Source organism: Microtus oregoni, unplaced genomic scaffold (genome assembly GCF_018167655.1).
Source record: "Microtus oregoni isolate MIOR12 unplaced genomic scaffold, Mior012 000077F_ref0000221, whole genome shotgun sequence".
In the NCBI taxonomy this organism is placed as follows: domain Eukaryota; kingdom Metazoa; phylum Chordata; class Mammalia; order Rodentia; family Cricetidae; genus Microtus; species Microtus oregoni.
In genome coordinates this window covers 2,428,505-2,449,796 of record NW_024544029.1, presented here as the reverse complement: position 1 = coordinate 2,449,796, position 21,292 = coordinate 2,428,505, and the positions used below count along the sequence as shown (strand labels likewise).

At 45.5% G+C, this 21,292-nt stretch overlaps 1 protein-coding gene across 6 annotated transcripts in view; it reads left to right on the top strand.

Moving 5' to 3' along the window:
- Positions 1 to 18,747, top strand: part of Slc38a1 (solute carrier family 38 member 1) — a 97,278-nt gene extending 78,531 nt beyond the window's left edge. For all 6 annotated transcript variants that reach the window (XM_041642707.1, XM_041642706.1, XM_041642703.1 and 3 more), the window contains exons 6-16: positions 94 to 186; positions 439 to 520; positions 1,924 to 2,006; positions 3,825 to 3,883; positions 3,999 to 4,109; positions 5,484 to 5,563; positions 8,426 to 8,526; positions 10,313 to 10,431; positions 10,960 to 11,101; positions 11,197 to 11,294; positions 13,000 to 18,747. In XM_041642707.1, the coding sequence (XP_041498641.1) occupies positions 94 to 186; positions 439 to 520; positions 1,924 to 2,006; positions 3,825 to 3,883; positions 3,999 to 4,109; positions 5,484 to 5,563; positions 8,426 to 8,526; positions 10,313 to 10,431; positions 10,960 to 11,101; positions 11,197 to 11,294; positions 13,000 to 13,101 (1,070 nt within the window). In that variant the 3' untranslated portion in view covers positions 13,102 to 18,747. The remainder of the gene's footprint in view (positions 1 to 93; positions 187 to 438; positions 521 to 1,923; positions 2,007 to 3,824; positions 3,884 to 3,998; positions 4,110 to 5,483; positions 5,564 to 8,425; positions 8,527 to 10,312; positions 10,432 to 10,959; positions 11,102 to 11,196; positions 11,295 to 12,999) is intronic.
- The last annotated feature ends 2,545 nt before the right edge of the window (positions 18,748 to 21,292 follow it).

The following is a 21,292-nucleotide window of genomic DNA, read 5'->3' as shown; positions in this document are numbered from 1 at the left end:
GCTTGAAGAGTAACATGCAGCATAAGGAGATGTTCCATCTCTGCTCTCAGAAACCCATTGTTTCTTATACTCCCAAATTCAACTTTTTAATAGGCTGCATGGTTTATGAAAAGCTTGGAGAACAAGTCTTTGGCACCACGGGGAAGCTGGTGATTTTTGGAGCCACCTCTCTACAGAACACTGGTGGTAAGAGCCTATTTCTCTAACACGACTTGGCCATGCATGGCTATTATTGGCTTTTCTAATGCTGGGGGTTGGGTGTCCACATGCAGTTTAACAAACGTGGCACGTGGGCAGTGCGGCAGAGGCAGCGGCGGGAAGCTGCGGCGGGAGCTGATGTTGTCTGCGCTTACTGAGGAAAGCCTCGGAGCGACTGCCAACTGTACCTTGTAATAAGAGCCATGGTATTGCGTTTCTAAACTTGCTCTTCTTCCACAGCGATGCTGAGCTATCTCTTCATAGTCAAAAACGAACTTCCTTCGGCCATAAAATTCCTCATGGGAAAGGAGGAGGAATTTTCGTAAGCTTTCGACCTTTTCTTGCTTCTGGTGTGTGATGTAACTGAACTGATTGCTCCAGTGGTTCTCAACCTGGGGCTCGCGACCCCTTGGGGGGGTCAAATGACCCTTTCACAGGGGTAGCATATCAGATATCCTGTGTATCCAATGTTTAAATAAATACACATACATACATAAATAATATGCTGGGTGGTGTTGGTGATGCACGCCTTTAATTCCAGCACTTAGGAGGCAGAGGAAGGTAGATCTCTGTGTGTTCAAGACCAGCTTGGTCTACAGAACAAATTCCAGGACAGTCAGGTCTACAGAGAGAAACCCTGTCTCAAAAATAAGACAAAATAATAAATAATAATGATGATAATAATAATAATAATAATAAATTGTATGGTTGGGTCACCACAACATGAGGAACTGTATTAAAGGGTCGAAGGGTTGAGAACCACTGGCTTAAATGAAGGATGATCAAATTTTGTTTTATGAAAATTCTAGAAATAAAATGTTTCTAAGCCTGTTTTCTTCTGGGGGGGGTAGGGTGGGGAGGCAATATAAGTGGAAGAATCAGAGACTGTAGATTCATCTGTCACCCTGAAAATGGTAGAGAGCCTGGATTCTGTCTATGTGCTGTGAACAAGAATACATAGGAATATTTTAAACACAGAAGTAGGACATAGAAGAAAGAGAAAGAAAGAGAGGAAGGAAGGGGAGAGAGAGAAAGGAAGGAAGAAAGAAAGAAAGCTGAATTTACCTTCTTTCTTAAAGAAAGTTAGTGACATTTGGAGAGCAAAATTTCCATGAACTGACATCATTAAAAATGTAATTTACCCCAGGGAGCGCTGCCAGCAACATTTGGCACAACATTATGTTTGACCTCTCCTCTAAGAGCCCTTGTCAGCCTAGTCTGTCATTTTCCTTCAAGGGAAAGGAAAGAAGCTGTAACTCCCGTGTTCTCTTCAAGGTCAAGTGCGAAGGATCCAGGAGGGGGAAATGTCTACCTGTAGGTTCTCCATCCTTCCTGATACCATCCAAACAAAACAAAAGGGACATTCTCTTTAAATTATTGATAAGACAAGTTGTAACCTGACAGAATGCCACATATGCGGCTTGATTTGAAGCCACATAAATTATTTAATTCATAGAAACACCACATCTAGCCAATGGGAGTGGGGGAAAGAAAATGCCCCTTCCATAGGTCATGTGGGGACGAGGCAGTAGTAAAGGAGTGGCGGGGTCAAAGTATTTGACCAATAATCCTCAAAAAGAAAATAGTAAAAGGTAATGATAAATATATTTTATATATATAGATGAATGAAAATGCATTGTAATGCATTGTGAAATTTTACATTTGAGGAAAACAATGTCACTTTCTAATTGGAGACTGTAACCTAGCCTCTTGCATGCATTTCAGAGCCTGGTACGTAGACGGCCGTGTCCTGGTTGTGATGGTTACCTTCGGCATAATCCTCCCACTGTGTCTCTTGAAGAACCTGGGTGAGCAGAGACCTGGCCCTTAGCTCAAACTCTCTGGTTCCAGTCAGAAACATTAGAAAACGAACACCTTTGCCTGTCTTCATTATGGCAAAAGAAATCATAAATTGCAACTGTTAACGAGACCTTGTGTTAATGTTAGATTAAAAACATGGGGTGACCTTCTGAGAAGCCCCTCCACCGAGCCAGAGCTGGGGGAGGGTGCTTCTGGGACTGCAATAGATTCTTACTGACTTCAGTAGCAAAAGTTATAGTCTGCCTAAGAAAAGCCCAGAAAATGGAATTCTCCTATAACGCTCTGGTTTGTTTTCTTTTGTTGTTTTTGTTGTTATTTCGTGGTGTTGGGGATCAGACTCAGGGCTTTGTGCAGGCTACCCGAGTACTCTGCTACTGAGTTACACCCCTACCCTATATCCCGAGAATTCAGAAACAGGGTCTCCCTAAGTCTTAAACTCGAAATCAGCCCACCTTAGTTCATTTGTGGTGTTTAATATTCTGATCATTCATACTCAGAGATTTCAAATCTAATAGCAAGACAGCAGAGAAGTCTCACAATTCACCCTTCAGTTTAGAGTGTAGCCAGCACTGACTTCACCCAGCACAGGAAAAAAGAGAGAGATTCAAAGTTTAAAAAAAAAAAAAAAAAAAAAAAGGTAGGCGATCTCCAAGTCAGCCATTCGGTTTCGGCATTTGCTTTACGCCTGTATTTGGAGACTAGCGTGCCTGGAGTTATGGGAACTTCATACAGTGAATAATGAGGCCAGATTGCCATCTCTCCAAAGGCTCCAAAATGCATTTTTTTAAAATGTGGGCTAATTCAAGACGAAAGTTTGGATTGGAGTTCTCTCAAAAAATAAGAATCGCAGGAGGTTTTGAATTTTTGTTTGTTTGTTTGTTTGTTTGTTTTGGTTTAGCTAATCTGTCAGAGCTGAAGAGCATCTATGAAGCTTACAAGTAGATTTTTTTTTTTAACTACTTATTTTTCTGCTCTCTGGGTTTCGGTAGGCTTTCTGTCCTGCCAGTTAGTATAGAGAATGGTCCTTCCCTGGGGGATAAAGATACTGTAGCTCCTGATTTGCCATTGTGAACGTTGTGGTGACCACCTTTCGCTGGCATTCCAAGCGGAGTAGGGCCTGCAAAGCCTCTATTTTCAGTGGTTCCCAACCTGTGGGTCATGACCCCTTTGGGTGGGGCCAAAGGGCCCTTTCACGGGGGTCACGTAAGACCATCGGAAAACACAGATATTTTTACTTTGCGATTCATAACAGTAGCAAAACTACAGTTATGAAGTGGCATTGAAAATACAGTCGGGGTCCCCACAGCATGAGGAACTATGATAAAGGGTCACAGCGTGAGGAAGGTTGAGAACCACCGCTCTGTTCCTGGAAGCTCACATCCGGTTGTGTTGGCCTCTCGCATAGAGAGAAGTTGATCAAACACGTTCAGGATTTTCACAGTCGGTGCCCAGGAAAGAACTCAAGAGAGGATCGAGGATAAAGGCTTTCCACTACAGTGTACCAACACAGGGCCAAAGCCGAGAGGCTCCTTTTTCCTAGATTCTGTGTCCTGGAATGTTCCAGGGACGCCTGGAATCAAAATACCAAATATGATGCTTTTATTCAAAGCCCTACTATATTATTTTGCCAAATAAAATAGCACTACGAAATGACACATCTTGTTTTCATCTGGGCATGTGGGCATATTGGGAAGTCCCAAATTATGCTTGAAGTAATATGTTCAAGTAATTGATATTTTAATAATAATAATAAATATTAATAATTGTATTAATAAAATACTAATATATATTTTTCTTTTAAAAAGGGTATCTTGGCTACACTAGTGGATTTTCCTTGAGCTGCATGGTTTTTTTCCTAATTGTGGTAAGTCCTGATAGAAGCGATTGCTATGGTTTTGGTGTTCAAAGCTCTGTGATAGTTATTCATGATTTGGCTTTAATATAATCTCGGTTGATTCTCATGTGTTTCTCAATGCCAGGTTATCTACAAGAAATTTCAAATTCAATGCATGAGTGTAGAACAAAACTCAACAATCAGTGCCAATGTAACTGACATGTGTACGCCAAAATACGTTACCTTCAACTCTAAGGTAAGTTTGCTTAAAAATAAGTATGAGCTTTTTTATTAAGGGCAATATTCCTTGTGTATGTGTTGTAATCACCTGTTGGGATGTATTCATCTTTAAAAGAAAACTCAGTATTGTTCCTCTGTATTTTATAGTCCTTTCGTGGGCGCGTGGGCGCGCATGCACGTGCACACACACATACACACGCATGTTTTCACAGCGCACCCTTAGGACTAGTTTCACATTCTTGTGACATCTCTCCGGATAGTTGTCTCCACATTTCTCTTCCCGTGTGGCGGCTTGTCACCCTCTCAGCTCACTGCTGCCATGTAGAGGTGGTGGAGGGTCATTACAAATGGGCACTTTGAAGACCTCTGTACTACTGGGGTTTGGTTGGCAGCCTGGAAGACAGTAGCCTCTGCAGATAGTCACACAGGGGGTCCTCCAACTGCTGTGTGAAAACAAGGGTCCTATTTTTTTGCATCGCTGGATTCCCATTGGAAGATGCTTGGTACAGTTAGTGCATAAGATGATACTTTCCCTTTCTTTCTCTTGGGTTTTATTTTATTTTATTTTAGGGTTTTTGGGGGGTTTTGTTTTTGTATAAGAAACTTGGTTTGAGTCAGGCATGGTAGCTCATACCTTTAATACCAGCACTTGGAAGGCAGAGGCAGGAGGATCTCTCTGAGTTCAAGGCCAGCCTGGTCTGCAAAGTGAGTTCCAGGACAGCCAGGGTGCTTACACAGAGAAACCCTGTCTCAAAAAAACAAAAGGAAGGAAGGGAGAAGACGCTGGGGTTTGAGTGTTTAAAAAAAAAGTCATCTCCAAAAAAATTAATGGATCTCTTTCTTTATTGACTCTAAAAATATAGCCAAAGTAGTAAGCTGTGGAACTGAATTTTTTCTAGATACCATCTTTTCTGTTTATTTTGTGTTTTGAGACAGTGTCTCACTACTTAGCCCTGGCTGTCCTGGAACTTGTTTTGCAGACCAGGCTGTCTTGAACTCAGAGATCTGCCTGCCTCAGGTGTGTGTCACCGTACTCGACTTAGATGCCATCTTTTTAATTATGCAACGGGCAGATCAGCTCAGTTATGAAGGGTGTCAGAGAATAGCCGTGCCTTGCCCCTTGCTGTCACTTGCAATGGAGACCTATGTACCTGGCTAGTGCAGCTTAAACATAGCAAAGGTGTGCTGGGATATTTGACGCTCACCTTGGGAGTCAGGTCTGAAGCCCCTCTGTCAGAAGTGCCCTGTGGTTCTGTTAGATGAGCCTTCTCGGAAAGGCTGCTTATATCTGGAGAGAAACCCTCCTAATAACCTCGTAATCCCAGGGTCCTGGGAGCAGGCTGATGGTAACAGCTCAGAAATATGACAGTTTTCTTTTTCTTTCATATAGACCGTGTACGCTTTACCAACCATCGCATTTGCGTTTGTCTGCCACCCGTCCGTCCTGCCAATCTACAGCGAGCTCAAAGAGTAAGATCCCTTACGTGTTTGTGCCTCATTCTTTATTACCTGCTTCCTGCTAATGGGCAAGCTTTGTGTGAGAATAAACAAAGACAAACTCTTCACCCGGCTTCAATGCTCCTGCCGTTCTTGAGCAAGCTCTTACGTGAAGGAAGCTCTGAAGTCTGCAATATTTTTGGCTATAAATGAGAGAGTGACAAGCCATTTGATCTTAATTAATTAGTTATTGGTGTGTGTGCCTGTATGTGTGCTACGCTTGATGTCACTGTCCCTACCTTATTTTATTGAGAAAGAATATAACTAATATGGCAGCCAGCAAGCCAGTACCACCTTGCAACACACCTCTAACCTCCATCTCACCCTCCATCCCCCACCCTCCATCCCACCCTCCATCCCACCCTCCATCCCCACCCTCCATCCCCACCCTCCATCCCACCCTCTATCCCACCCTCTATCCCCACCCTCCATCCCACCCTCTATCCCACCCTCCATCCCACCCTCTATCCCCACCCTCCATCCCCCACACTCATCCCACCCTCCATCCCACCCTCTATCCCCCACCCTCCATCCCACCCTCCATCCCCACCCTCCATCCCACCCTCTATCCCCCACCCTCCATCCCCCACACTCATCCCACCCTCCATCCCCACCCTCCATCCCACCCTCCATCCCCACTCTCCATCCCACCCTCCATCCCACCCTCCATCCCCACCCTCCATCCCACCCTCCATCCCACCCTCCATCCCCACCCTCCATCCCCACCCTCCATCCCACCCTCCATCCCCACTCTCCATCCCACCCTCCATCCCCACCCTCCATCCCACCCTCTATCCCCCACCCTCCATCCCCCACCCTCCATCCCACCCTCCATCCCCTACCCTCCATCCCACCCTCCATCCCACCCTCCATCCCACCCTCTATCCCACCCTCCATCCCCACCCTCCATCCCCACCCTCCACCTCCACCCTCCATCCTACCCTCTATCCCCCACCCCAAGCACTGTGACTACAGCTAGCTCTGTTACACAGCCAGGTCTTTACTGGGTTTCTGGGAATTTGAAGTCAAGTCCTGCTGCTTGCATAGCAAGTCTCTTAGCCTCTGGGCCTCCTCCCCAGCACCCCCACCTCTGGGCCACCTCCCCAGCACCCCCACCCTTCTCCACACGTGGGCTTTTGAGTCCGTTTTTTCTCTCAATATTGTGTTATTTAGAAGTTTATTGTTACTCCAGGGTATTTTGTAAGTGAATTTGTTGTTTTAAGTCAGGATCTTACTCATTAGGAAACACAGGCTACTCCCAAGCTCACAATCCCCCTGTCTCAGCTCTCCTAGGGGTGTACTACCACACTGCCTTCCTGTGGACTCACCTTTGATGTTCTTTCAGAGAGGACTAAAGGACAGTTTACAAATCCCCATGTTTTCTCTTTTTAGCCCACTGTTATCAGATTCTCTCTACACAGAGATCATTACCCATACAGTCTTAAGTCCAGAAGAAAGACGCAATATGCTGCCCATTCCCATTCTGAGATGTCCCTTAGCACAGGGCACTGAGCTCCCTGTTCAGTGTTTATCTTTCCTATGTAACTGACTCACGGCTGGATTTTGAAGTGCCTATATCTATGTATGCAAGCCTTGTTCTTCCCTGCTGGTCCCAAACTTAGAAGATTTAGGTATATTAAAGATATCTGATATCCCACTGGGGAGGAGCAAGGTGTGTATGCATAGAGACAGGCACTTCAGAATATATATAGATTGAGTTGAGTCGTCAGTATTCTGTGACTTCAAGCGTGTCCTTCCCAGTGCTCCTGTATTCTAGACTCCTCATGACACCTCCGTTGTCTGCCAGCCTGACTGGCTGCGGTGACTGGCACGAACCACACAGGTTGGAGAGTCACTAGGCACTTGGGCTTTAAGGGTCATCCCATCCCTGGTGTACGCCTGACTGAGAGCTAGAACCCACCACCACCTCAGCTGAGGCCATGAATACTCGAGATGGTCAGAGCCCAGTGTGTCCCTGAGGCTTGGCCGTGCAGCACCAGGACCCAGACAGCAGACTGTGGGGTCAGGTTCTAGCTCTTATTCAATCTCTGGGACTGAAAGAAAAACACTTGAATTTTTTTGTAACATAGGAAATCAAAACAATCACAAATACTTTTTTTTTTTCAAAATTTCACTCTCCAGATGAGAACTGGATACTCTTTTTATATTTGTTTTTGTTTTGTTCTCTTTAATGAAAAACTTTTTTGTTTCATTTTACATACCAACCCCAGTTCTCCCTCCTTCCCCTTCTCCTACCCCCCCCCACGTCCCCACCTTCCCACTCCCCATCCAGTTCTCAGAGGGGGTAAGGCCTCTCTTGGGGAGTCAACAAAGTCTGGCACGCCAATTTGAGGCAGGGTCAAGCCCCTCTCCCCTGTATCAAGGCTGCACAAGGTATCCCACCCTAGGGAATGGGCTCCAAAAAGCCAGTTCATGTACCCAGATCAAGTTCTGGTCCCACTGCCAGCACCCCCCACCAACAGATCAAGCCACATAATGTCCCCCACCAGCTGTCAGTCCATGGCTGTGAGCTCCCACTAGCTTGGATCAGCTGTCTCTGGTTTTCCCCATCATGACCTTGACGCCTCTACCCCTCATATGATCTGGAAGCACGCTCATGAGTAATCCAGGACTATCTGCCTCGAAGTCCCCATTTGTTTTGTTAAAGAATTACTCTAAACCCGTCATTCACGTCATTGCAGGGGGCCAGTTCAGGGAATACTAGCCTAAGAGAAGAGAACTCAAGCTAGTCTCTGGTTCAGGTTGAACTCTGACCCTTTGAATCAGCAATGTTTTTTTTTTTTTTTTTTTTTAATTCTTGCTCTTTGTTTTTAGCCGATCACAGAAAAAAATGCAGATGGTTTCCAACATTTCCTTCTTCGCCATGTTTGTCATGTACTTCCTGACCGCCATCTTTGGGTACTTGACATTCTATGGTAAGTTACTTCCACTCGTGTGTACCTGTCTGTGTTTAAAGATAGCAGGGAAAACCAGCACTGAAGTAGCTTCGCATTGAAGCCAGAGAGTGCTGCACAGGGTCAGTGCCTTCTGTTTTGTTTCATCTTGGCTTTTCCGCATAGCAGACAGCGATGGTTCCTCCCATACTCATTCAGGCCGCCTGCTAGAATAATCAGTGGAAAATAATATCAGTTATTTTCCTGTGGAGCTTTTTCTTCTTCAGGGAGATTGCCTTTAAGAAAGATGCCATCTTAGAAACATCTAAAACGACATCACGGAAGGCTTTCCTACTTGATACTGAAAATTGGGTCAGATTCCATTAATAGAAAAGAGAGAGAGAGAGATGCTGGAAGTGGGAAAAGGCCCAGCTCACACTCATGACACCCAGCGTTAATTAAAAATAAAGCAGCTAATTGTTCGCCGGAACTTGGTGCCCTGCAAAGACGGGAACAAGTGAGAGCTGAGAAAGAAAGTGTGTCCCGTTTGTGCTGCTGACCCTGTTGGGAGAGTTTGTGCCTTTTCCGTTCATCCAATGACCCTGCAGCTCCGCTTAAGCCTTCCATGACTGTCACAGTTTGAGAACTATTTAAGTAGATTTTACCATCTTTTTTCTTAAATGCTTCTTTAAAATTCCCCCCTCACCATAAAATTAAAAAAAATTTAAACACATTTACAGATTTCTTTAGCTTGGAGAAAGGGTGTTGATTTCATAAGCAATGGGGGACGGCATTTCCAAGCTCATTCATTTTTATAGAAATGCTGTCAGCAGGGTCGTGCATCTCAGGGCTGCTGGGTGAAGGCAGAGAGAAGAGAGCTAACAGTCAAGGCCCGGGTTACCTTGCTCAAGTTACAAGTCTTCTTTGTAAGTTCATTTTATCATCTGTAGTAGAACACTGGGTACTTTTATATGATCCGTGGGTGATATCTCAGGTATTTAAAGATGGCTACGCATTTTGAGTAAAGAAAATTAGATCTAATGAGATTTTTATTACAACCTCTGGTCTTGTTTTAGAAACAGACACCAAGGTCTTTGAGACTGGCTGCAATCTGAATTCCTTGCCCACCGCCTTGAGACAGGTGCAGTGAGAGAGGCCCCGAAACAGAGTCTTGAGGGGTAGGCACTTGTCAAAAGAGTGAGCGTTTGCTCGCCCTTCCGAGGCTTCCGATGCAGCATCGTCAGCCTTTGAGATAACACTTTCTACAGTTGTAAGTTGAGGAAAATCAAAGGAGCCCTCACACTAAAGACTGTTTTGGGAGAGCAATGAACGTAACCAGGAAGGGTTCTTTCCTGAAGGTGCTGAGTTGGCTTACCCTCTGCTGCTTGGTCCCGGAAGTTGTGTTACAGGGTGCAAGTTGGAAGGAGAGGTGTTGTATGGCCCATAGTTCCTGCAGGGAGACGGGCAGTGTTTGGGATGAGCTCCCAGTGTGGAAAGTCAGGCACAGAGGGCTTTAGGCTTCCTCCGTGTGTGTGTGTGTGTGTGTGTGTGTGTGAGAGAGAGAGAGAGAGAGAGAGAGAGAGAGAGAGAGAGAGAGAGAGATGAAGCTTTCCACACTGGGCAGTGGTGACTTTAGATCCCTTTTAGCTAATGGTGCATGTGCAATTATAGCGTGCACACACACACACACACACACACACACACATACGAGCATCTCTTTGGGTTTGCAGATTATTGTAATGGACTTCGGAACCTTGCCTCCATTGCTCTTTATGGAGTCTTGTTTGCAATGCTCCTTTAAAAACCCTCTGACTCCCCTTCATTTCAGAAAAGGTGCAGTCAGACCTCCTTCACAAGTACCAGAGCAGAGATGACATCCTTATCTTGACTGTGCGGCTGGCTGTCATCGTGGCTGTCATCCTCACTGTACCGGTGTTGTTTTTCACGGTAAGTAAAGGACCTCACAGTCACAGGAGAAACACTGGCCTTGGGACTTTCATTCTGACCACAGGATCCTGTTCCCAGAGAAGGTCTGCCACAGGCGGCTTTTCTGGTCATCGACTTGTACCTCGGCCCAAGTCACTGTCTCTTAGGCAACAAGTGGAAGTGGGATTCAGACGTTAGTGTAGCTTGTAGGGGCTAACTCTGCATTCTGACCTCCCACCGTCCTCTTTGTAGAAAAATATAGATAGAGTGGTTGCACCCCTGTCTTACCTGACCACAGAGACCACCCAAGTGGAAATTACCCCACCCAAAGGGAAGCTTGCTGTGTCATATATAAGGATCCTGAGAGTTGGAGCCAAGCCCCCATAGCTTCAAACTGCTACGCCACCTCTAAGTTTGCCGAGCATTGAGAAGAAGTCTTGACAAATGCCATACGCTAGTAAATGTCTGAGTTCTTCTGTTGAGAGTGGAGGGTCAGCGAACGCCCGGAGCCCTTGGCCATTTCTGCTTACCCCCCCCCCCCCCCCGCAGGTCCGCTCATCACTCTTTGAACTGGCCAAGAAGACAAAGTTCAACTTGTGCCGCCACGTCTGGGTGACCATCGTACTCTTGGTGATCATCAACTTGTTGGTGATCTTTATTCCCTCCATGAAGGATATTTTTGGAGTTGTAGGTATGGTTTTTATAGTTGTCCTGCAGCATACAGAAGCTATTTATGCTTAACACTCGGAAATGGCGGCCCTCAACAATTGCTCTCTTAATCTGCAGGAGTGACGTCAGCCAATATGCTCATCTTCATTCTTCCTTCGTCTCTCTACCTAAGAATCACAAACCAGGATGGAGATAAAGGCACTCAAAGAATTTGGGTATGTCTGCTGCCAGCCACTCTAATTTTTCTGATTCGTTTCCCAGCTAAACTTGCCGGTAAACAGTCTCCCTACAGAACTTTCAGTTGCAGTGAAGGGTGTGTCGGTCCTTTAGATTTCCCCTTAGGAGACCCAGAGCCCCTTCCATCCTCACGGTTGCTTTTCCAGTGTGGCTCTGACTGGGCCTTGCCTGTGTTCTCACTCAGGGCACGGCTGGCTGGAGAGTGGATGTTTCCAGCCCTGTGTCTCTGTAGAGTAGTGCCTTGTCTTTAGCAAGATGGGAAGTCAATGAGGACTCAGAAGACTTTGATGCTATCTACCATCCCCCAATGATTTATGACCATGTAACTCCCTTGCACAGCTCAGGACAAGGCAATGCTGTTACACACCAAATATTGGGAGTTAGCGTAGGGAGGCTTTTTTCTGATGGCAGGTGATGTGGATTCGGAGCTGCCTTTCTATGTCGGGACGGTTGTTTGTAGATCTGGTGACATTCAAGGGTACGTTGAGAGTGCCTTGCTTGGACAGTGAGGGGAGCAGGAGAGACTCAGTCCTGTCTGGGGTATCTTTTTGCTTGGCCTCAGAGAAGACCTCTCAGCCACCTCCCAGGTAGTGTAGGCACTGTGGTCACATGTATCTCCTTCATCTGTGGACACAGGGGAGAGTGGCAAGCAAGAGTCCGTTCACCGTGCACTTTGGACTGGGGTCATTAATGCTGGTAGAACTCTACTTCCCCAAGAGAATTATCCTCAAAGCCATGAGTCCCAGATCCTCTAGTCCCATGCAGGGAGTCCTCACAGGGCAGTGAAACCCACTCATACTAAAGCTATAAATAGCAGAGTCCCCACGAGTTCCCTAGGCTTCTCCAGTCCTTGTTCCCACAATAAAACTGGAGTCTCTCAAAGGGCACTAGACAGGAGCTCTGTTTGAGCAGGGACAGCAGAGTGTTAGACCCACTAGCCCACCATTTACAACGCTTTCCTTAGCCGTTTCCCCGTTTTCAGGCCAGCACCAGCTCTCAAGAGCACTCCGCCCCTGCACAAGCTACTGTGTCCCAGGTGCTGGACTGTCTGATCCACTTGTGCCCTTCACCAACCTTTCAAGCAACTGAGTTTTGCCTTGCTGTCAATCCACTGAGATCAAATGAACACGTAGGACACGCTTACAAATAGAAACATTTGCTTCTCAGTAGCAATGCTGGTTGATAGGTAATAGCCTCGATCTATTTCCAAACTTTTTTTTTTAGTTGTAATTTTTTTTTTTTAAGTAGGGTCTCACTCTGTAAGCATGGCTGGCTTGGAACTCCTATATAGACCGGGCTAACCTGGAACCCACAGAGATCTGCCTGCCTCTGCCTCCCAAGGGCTAAGACGAAAGGCGTGTATCCCCACACCCAGTTCATTAGGTTGTAATCCTTTTAAAGAGGAAGTCATAAGGGAGACTCAGTCATTTGTTCCATGGACACACCCAAGGTGACCCAGAAGCCAAAGTGTAAAATGCAGAGGACCAGGGCCGTTTTCTGTTTGCCCATCCTGGCAGGACCACATTCACCCAGTTTAGAAGAGTCTGAAAAGTTCAGCCGTGATTGTAATGGACTCCAAACACCACGGGACACAGAGGAGGGGGCAGAGCGTTCCACTCTTCCTCCAGGGACCTGAGGGAAGTGCCGGGTACATTTGAAATAACCCATGTTTCATTGCTGCAGGCGGCCCTTTTCCTGGCGCTGGGGGTGTTGTTCTCCCTGATCAGCATCCCGCTGGTCATCTATGACTGGGCTTGCTCGTCCAGCCACGACGAAGGCCACTGAGACCGGCAAAGGAAAGCCAGCACCTGCCCCCGCCCGCCCAGCCAGTCACCCATCAGCAACTCTTCGCCACTTCTTTTGCAAGTTTACAGACAGACGGATATGCACATGACAACACCCGGGCTGTGACACAGAGACCCGCTCTGGAACCACTCGTGTCCTCCTGGGATTGTGGATTTTATCTCTCCCAGGTTTCATGCAGTCATTTTTCCCTCTCGTTACGTGTTGTGGCTCCTTCTCAGTCCCTTAGAACTCTGAAAACACCATCATCGGATGTATTTATTTGTCAGACACTGGGTTCTGAGACCGTTTTCCTACTGACGTCCCCGCTCACGCTATCTGTATCTTTTTAGAAAAGAAAATAATCTTAAATTGTATATATTTATTTTGCTTTACAGAAAAAAAGGGTTTCAGGAAAAAAAAGGTTTCATAAATACTTGCCTATTTTGGTTAACATAGCACACAGGGGTAATCCTCTGAGAGACAGGTTGCCTACCATTGCTGCATCTGAGCATGCCCAGTATTTGAGGCAGCTCTGGTACCCAGCATGGGCTGTCCTGGACCTGCTGGTACTCCATCCTGCTCCCACATGGAGCTAGTCCCTGGGAGTGTCTGTGGCTGGGCAAGGGTGGGCACGGCACTTGTGGAAACATATTGAGATGCGCATTTGGGAGAGCTTTCCCCCTTGGCATCTGATGTCACGGGTAACTCTAGGCTGAATCACCTGCTTGGGGTCCCCTGGTTCTCACAGTGATGAATGAGACTGCCCCAAACGCCTAAGGAAACACTCCTGGTGCAGATGCCATCGGTCTACACCCGCATCATTGAAGGGGCAGGGGGCGTGTGTGATGTGTTGGTTTATGAGCCCGGCAGCATTTAGTCATGTCCACCAGCTTTTTGCAACAGAGAATAATGTGTACCTAAGGATGGCCTGTCTTAGGTCATCCTCTTTTATATTGGGTACTTTACTTTAGGGGAGTCTTTAAAAGACTTGTTTTATATCTATAAATCTAGGTTATTACAAACACAAGCGTTTTGTACCTTAAATAAGCCTCATTTCTATTCTCCGTTAACTCTCCATCCAATCTTGAAGGTAAATCTTCTGAGATAGTCTTTTTGGAAAACTTCTGAAGTCACGGTGTCCCCTCTTGCCCGAGCTGGGGAGGACAAGAGGCCCTTCCCCATCTCTGTTTCTTCCTGTTATCCCTCTACTACCTGTTCCATGTGACCCACGCAAGAGGGCAGAGTCTCCTATGTTCTCCCTAGACCTCCTGAGGGGACCAGAAAGAAATGACAAGGAGACTGAAAACTACAAGAGCTTTGGACATGGCAGCTAGGGAGCCCAGAGCAGCGTGTCCTGCTGGTGGCCATGCCTGCGGCTGGCCATACCTGCGGCTGGCCATACCTGTGGCTGGCCATACCTGTGGCTGGCCATACCTGCGGATGGTCATGGCTTATTTACAGTAGGAAGTGCACATGCTGTGAGCACAGTGTGCCCCCAGGGCTCGTTTGCAGCCAGATGTATTCTGGTTGAATTCTCAGATACAAAAATGCACTGTGTACAGATTTCTTACCTAGAAACAGGTAGGATCTAACAGAGAGTTGGCAGAGGACCCAGACGCTTAGCTGTAGACTCTTTCTGCTGACTCAAGTCCCCAAAGCTCTTCAGAAATCTCATGAGAGTCTCACAAAGATGTCCCTTTGTACAATCAGGTCCCTTAGATAAGGTAGGTGTCCAAGGGCCTGCCACCATCCTCCTGGGAAAGAAGGAAAAGCTACTTCCTGTATCACATCATCACCTTGGTACAGTGCTTCAGAGTCTGTTGGCCTTGAGCTCAGACAACTGAACTCCGGGTCCTAGATAGGAAAAGGGTAAAACCCACAGCCGCCTCTGCCCTTTGCAGAAATGTTCTCCATGTCAAGGGGAATGATGGAAAATTTGTAGCTTGTTCGGCCCTGTTTAAAAATGTATCGGCACTGTTTAAAATGTATCGACTCAGTTTGCAAACCGTCCAGCCCTTTGTTTTCCTCCTTATTCGTTAACCATCCTTCATCCTTTTTACATTCACAAAGTGAATTCAAACGCTCTCGTTAAGTCTGGGATGTGCTGTGATTTTGGATCTCTGGATTTCATGTGTTGGTAAAAATACTGTATTATTTACAGTATATTTATTTGCAGGAAGCACATTGTTGTTGATGTCTGTGATGTGTGTTTTATTTTAAAGCTCCTTTATGTACGGCCCCAAGTTTGTTGGACTGTAATAGACCCTACTGTCATTCATCAGGTACCACAAATTAATTCCATGGTTTCTGTGGTATTTCCTGTATACTGTTCTTACTCTTGTTCAGAATAATGAACTGGTAGCCAAAACATACCTGTATCACAGATGTTAGGTAGGATTCAACAGTACAATCAAATGCAATAGACATTTTCCTGCTAAATTAGTAGACCCGAGAGTAGTAGACCTGAGCTGTGGGAAGCGGTGTTTTCCATTGGCACATAGGATCTCCATACTGTTGGCCAGGGCCAGTATCATACAATGTCCTCTGGCCATTGTAACACAGAATGCTGTTGATTCCTAGCTTAGTGTTGCTGGTTAGAAGTAGGGTTAGCAGAATGTGCAAAAAGAAAACCCATCTTTTAGGCATGGACAGGCAGCCCCCAGGTCAGAGGGAGAACATATCCCAACGTGTTGTTACCTGAATGGGTTTTCTGTGACTGGGTTGTATGTGATGATTTGGCCCCCAGAGCAGCGGGGAAAGACTGCCAAACCTAGAGTTGGGGTGCAATGGAATAGTGCAACGGGACTGCAGAAGACAAATCCCCAGATAGAACTGGAGGGGGCAGGGTGTGGATTCAGACTGACCAAGAGTAAGCCATGGCCTGTTGTTGCGGAATCCAGCCTTCATCTCTGCCACAGTGTCTGCTGGACACTGCGTTTGGGGTTCCTGCAACATTAGAGGAACTAAGTTCAGAAACGGGCTGGTAGGGTAGTGATAAAGGAGGAAGAGGGATTCCTTAGCTACCGCTTTTGTCTTCTCCAAAACTACCAAACTTGGCCTGGCTGCTTCCGGTTCTGTGGCCTTTCCCTCCTAGAGTTTGCCTCCTTCTTGGCCACTAACATCATATCTCCTTGCAGGAGAGCCATCTTTGAGAGCAGCACACGACACTTTTAATGTCTTCTGTCTCAACCATGATTTAGCTGCTCAGTAATGAGACGCAAAAGAAGTCGACATCTACTTTCTTTCTTGTATGTTTATGGACCATATTGAGAAATGTAACGGCGCCATTGGGGTGGGTTGCAGATGACCAAGGTCTGCGGTAAGATGTCTCAGTGTTTCAGAGGATACCTCCAACAATTATGCCAAGAATTCTGGAGTTCAGCTCAAGCCCCCAAGCTGGTGTTTCTCAAATTGTGCTCCCCCCACCCCCCAGCAAGCAGCATGGACCGCATCTGCAGACACATCAGAATGCCAGTCCTCCGTGTTGCCAGATGCCGTGGACGACGCAACCTGTTCTCTGCTAGTCTCAGGTCTAGACTCCAGGTGATGCCAGCCGCATCAAGTTTGGGAGCCACTCTTGAGCCAATCACATGTCAGTCACAGCTCAGAAGATCGTTCCCGGGGTGAGGAATTAGAGCCAAGACTCAGAAAGAAAAGGAAAGAACTCCAGCCAGTGTCTCTGCAAATGAAGGAGACATCTTGTGTGAGACCCCTACCTGTGTCCCCTCCTGCTGGAAGGGCATGAGTAAAACTCAGGGTGCCTGCACTTTAGGGGAAATGGCCTAAGGCACTAACATATTTTCTTACAGTTGTGAAGACACCAAATTGAGACTTTACAAAATGTAGGTAAATTTAAATGCCTTATTAGAATGCAACTCCACGGGTATTGCTGAGTTTCTAGGAGTTGGTTCTCCAAGAGGACAATGTTCGTGGTTGGCTAGAGAGCCGACCTGCTAGGTGCGAGGCCCTGGTGAAGTTTAGTCCTGGCATTGGAAAAATATAAAATATCTGTACAATAAGTAGTCTAGTGAAAGGTCTGCACTGCTGTGGGAGCTGCCAGGGGCTATGAAGGAAGAGCAGAACCCAGCCTGTCTCTGGAGCATGGTGTGAGGTGGCATTGTTTATCAGAATAGGGCAGAGGTGGTTAGTATCATATGCATGGCCTATGCCTTCGGGCAAAGCCTCCGTTCATTCATCAAGGGGATAGGCTTTAAGAATGGCATTGCCGGGTGGTGATGGAGCACTTGGGAGGCAGAGGCAGGTGGATCTCTGTGAGTTCAAGACCAGCCTGGTCCACAGAGCGAGTTCCAGGACAGGTTCCAAAGCTACACAGAGAAACCCTGTCTCGAAAAATCAAAAGAAACAACAACAAAGAATAGCATTGCCTATTCAGGGGAACATCTGGGCACTCAGAAAAAGAAGTCACACTGCCACCTTGCAATCAGTGGTTTCCTCTCAGGAGGGCAGATCTGAGAATCCTGCAATGGGACATGCTTCTCTAAAATGCAGTGGGTTACTGATAATAATCAAAGACTTTGGGGTTGTGGGTGATAACTGAAAATAATGCTAAACCTAAAGGGGTGGGTTCTTGAAGAATAATGCAAAATTGGCATGAATGCAGATGTCTTTCTTGGGGTTCCCCTGAGGAAGAACTATAAAGCACTGGGCCTATCTGTACAGGCTTGAAGAATCTATGCAGCTGAGGCTCACTTTAGGAATCCTTCCTTCGTATGTAAATATGTTGTAAATACATAGGAGGCTGTATATTTTTGCAGTTGTTGATCCACATGGAAATAGAGGTCACTAGTCCCTGCACATAAGAAATATACATTCTCAGAGATGTTAGTGGTTTTGTTTTGGAATTAGAATTTTACCTTCTCTCCCATAGTTCTGTCAATGTAAACCTGGAGCCTAAAACCTTAATTGTTTGGAAAAAGAAGTGTTGAGAAATAACTGCTTCGATTTCATATGCTGCTGTTAAGATCTGTTATTTAGATGATACAAATAAGGGCAACATAGAAGAAAATCATTGTCATATAGAAAAAGACTTGCCCAAAATGAGAAGTTGTTTCTTCATAATGTTCGTTCATGGTTAACATTGATGCTACTGCATAGGATTTAAGAAAACAGAAGTTAGGGAGGGTTTTTTTGTTTTTTCTTCTTCCAAAATGGAATTATCTTTTCCCAGACTTTGGGATCCTTGAGGGGAGGGCCGAATATTCTTATGAGCACAGATTTGAAGGAAAACATTCTGTTATTTAGGGTTTTGAAGGTCTTGCATGTTTGCCTTTTAGTGTTGATGCCAACATAGACTGTCTTGTCTGCCTCCCCCCCCCCCCATCACTTGAAACTTAACCATTGGTACCTAATACAGTCTCTAGAGTCCAATGTGTCTTAGACTCTCTCTGACTCAGTACATGTAGCAAACCACTGTTTTATTAATGTAAAATCTTGTAAATGATTTCTGGTGGGCATCCAAAGTGAGCCACAAGTCACAAAACTTTGCTGTCAACTGTCCATCTTGGGAAGTTGGGTTTGTTTGTTTGTTTTTCAGGGTGTGGTATAAATAAGAAAGTGTGGGAAGCTATGTTCTATAAAGGCAGTGTTAACATAGTTTTCAAACATTAAAAATGTGAATTAAAAGTACCTGTGCGTCTTGTGTGATTCTCCAGGCAGCCGTGATGAAAAGGCAGCAGTGCTGTGCACGCTGGTGAGTTCCTGGAGGAAGGCTTGAGCACACACCGTGGTTCTAGATCATGGAAACTTATCTTCAAGAACCTAGACTTTAGGTGGGCCTGATGGTACGTGCCTATGCTCTAGCAACTTGGGAGGCTGAGACAAGAATATGGAAAATGGACCAGCTTGGGCTATACAGAAAAGGTCTTATCTTTAAAAAAATTTTTTTGTTGTTGTTGTTGTTTGTTTTATTTTGTTTTTAGTGGTGTCATCTGGTCTGGCTCATGCATGTTTCCCCACTCTTTGGAATCAGTAGACTGGACACAGTGTTTCCAACTTCTGTTGTGTTGTGGTAACCTCTCACATTGCAGCCACCCTGAAATCAGGAATCCTGTCCACACATACATTTTACCTTGGGAGAAATCTAGCCTTTGAGCTTTCCCATCACTTGCTCTTCTTACCTTAAGAAAATTTTGATAGTCAGGCAAGAAAGCCAGGGTCAGATACACAAATTCCTCGTGTGAACAGTTACTGCAAGGATAGCCTGGGGTTTTTGCTTTCCCCCCCCCCCCCCTATTACTGGATATGGGGCTGACTGTGTCTCTCCCTGTCCTGTTGATGACAACAGCCCACAATGGCGCATACAGATCTCTAGAGAGAAGTAGGAACACAGGTATCCAAGCTAGGAACCCCAACCTAGCTTCATTAGGCATAAAGCTGATACCATTAAAGTTACATGTCTTTGTGTCATGTGTGTATGTGTGTGTGTGTCTTTTTGAGATAGTGTATCTCTCTACAAAGAGTCCTGGCTGGCCTGGAACTCACAGAGATTTGGCTGTCTCTGCCTCTTGAGTGTTGAGATTTAAAGGTGTGCACCACCACACCCCCACAAACTTCTTAAGTGATAGAAGTCACAAGGGCAAACAGTGTAACAATGACTTTTCACTGTTGTTGTTATGAGCCTTTTGATGGCTCTGACGTCTGCCACTGTCACTGTGTGTGTGTGCTGTCCTCTCATTCGGTCCCCTGTAACATCTTTGTTGGGCTAGGCTTGGTCTGCCCCAACCCTGGAGAATAAACAGGGCCTTGTGAAAACTACGCACACCTTGGGTCCTGTTTGCTTGCACACTAGAGACATGAAATTGCTCTAATTAGTCCAGAGATATAGATGAGGCCCAAATAACTGAGCCTTTAAAAAAAGAAACCTCTGGTTACTGTGAATTTTAGACTAATTCAAGTTGAATTATGATCTCTGCTTTGCTAGAGTTAACGCAGTCTCAAAATGACCAGATTGTCAATTCATCTTAAAGCTACAGCAGTAAAACCAAATTAGTATTGGCATAAAAATAATTGCCACCACGGGCAGCACAAATGGGACCAGAACAGTGGTCTCTAGAACCTATGGAGAAGATAAATGTTACTCGTTAAATACTGGGGGAGGGGTAGTCTTTGAGGAACGTAAACCAAGATCACCGTTACCTTATGTCTAAAGAGAACTCAAAATAAAAACCTTAAACAACTCATAGGTACACATACGCACACACATAAAACACGAATGAGCAACCTGTGTACTTGAGACATGACTTAAAATCATGTTAATTAGCTAGCTTGCATTTATTTATTTATTTAAGACAAAGCCTGCATAGCCCAAGCTGGCCTGTAATTGACTATGTAAACCAGGCTGACCTCAGACTTATGGGCAATCCTCTTACGTCAGCCTCCTGAGTGCTGGGATTAGGGCCATGAGCCACTATACCCAACTTTAGCTCATTTAATAACTGAGGAACAAGATGTTTTAAAATGATTTACAATGTGAGGCACGGAAGTACACTCGAGAGAATGTGGGAGGAGGAGGGCAGTCTAGACTACACAGAGCGTTTGAGCCCTGGACTATGTAGTAAGAAATTGAAGCATTAAAAAAAATATATTTGCAAGGCTCTGAATTCAGTATTTGAGCAGAAAGCCTAGGTGGGAGGTTCAAAGAATTCAAGACCAGACATGGAAGTAATCAGTGTAAAACTGCCCGTCTCAAGCAAGACAAGCCTATTAGTATCTCAACCGGAATTCACTTTTTCTCTAGACAATAAAAGTTTCTGTTTCTTATCAGTTTGCTACAATTTACAGGATCGTAAAATAGCTTAAAGACAAAAACAAATTAAAAGTGGGGCTCAATAACAGCATTTAGGATCTAGGGAATACCATAACACAGAAGGGAAATACCTTCGTTCACTGGAAGTTCACCAAATAGTCTTCTTCACCTCTTTTAAAGTCAATTTTTTTGACTTTCCTTTTGGTCGCAATAAAAGTCCCATAGATTATTCTTGGTAATAAAGCAGCTATTCTCAGGAGGGTTGGCCTGTTTGCCTGCATAGGTGTGTCTCTGTGTAAAGTGATCATAAAGGCTTCCTTTGCAATCTAGAACTGTGCAGTGTTGACTAGCTACGGAGCAATAGAACACACCTTCAAAGGTTTATTGTTTCCTAATTCCAAGCTAGGAAAGGCAACCTAAGGAATG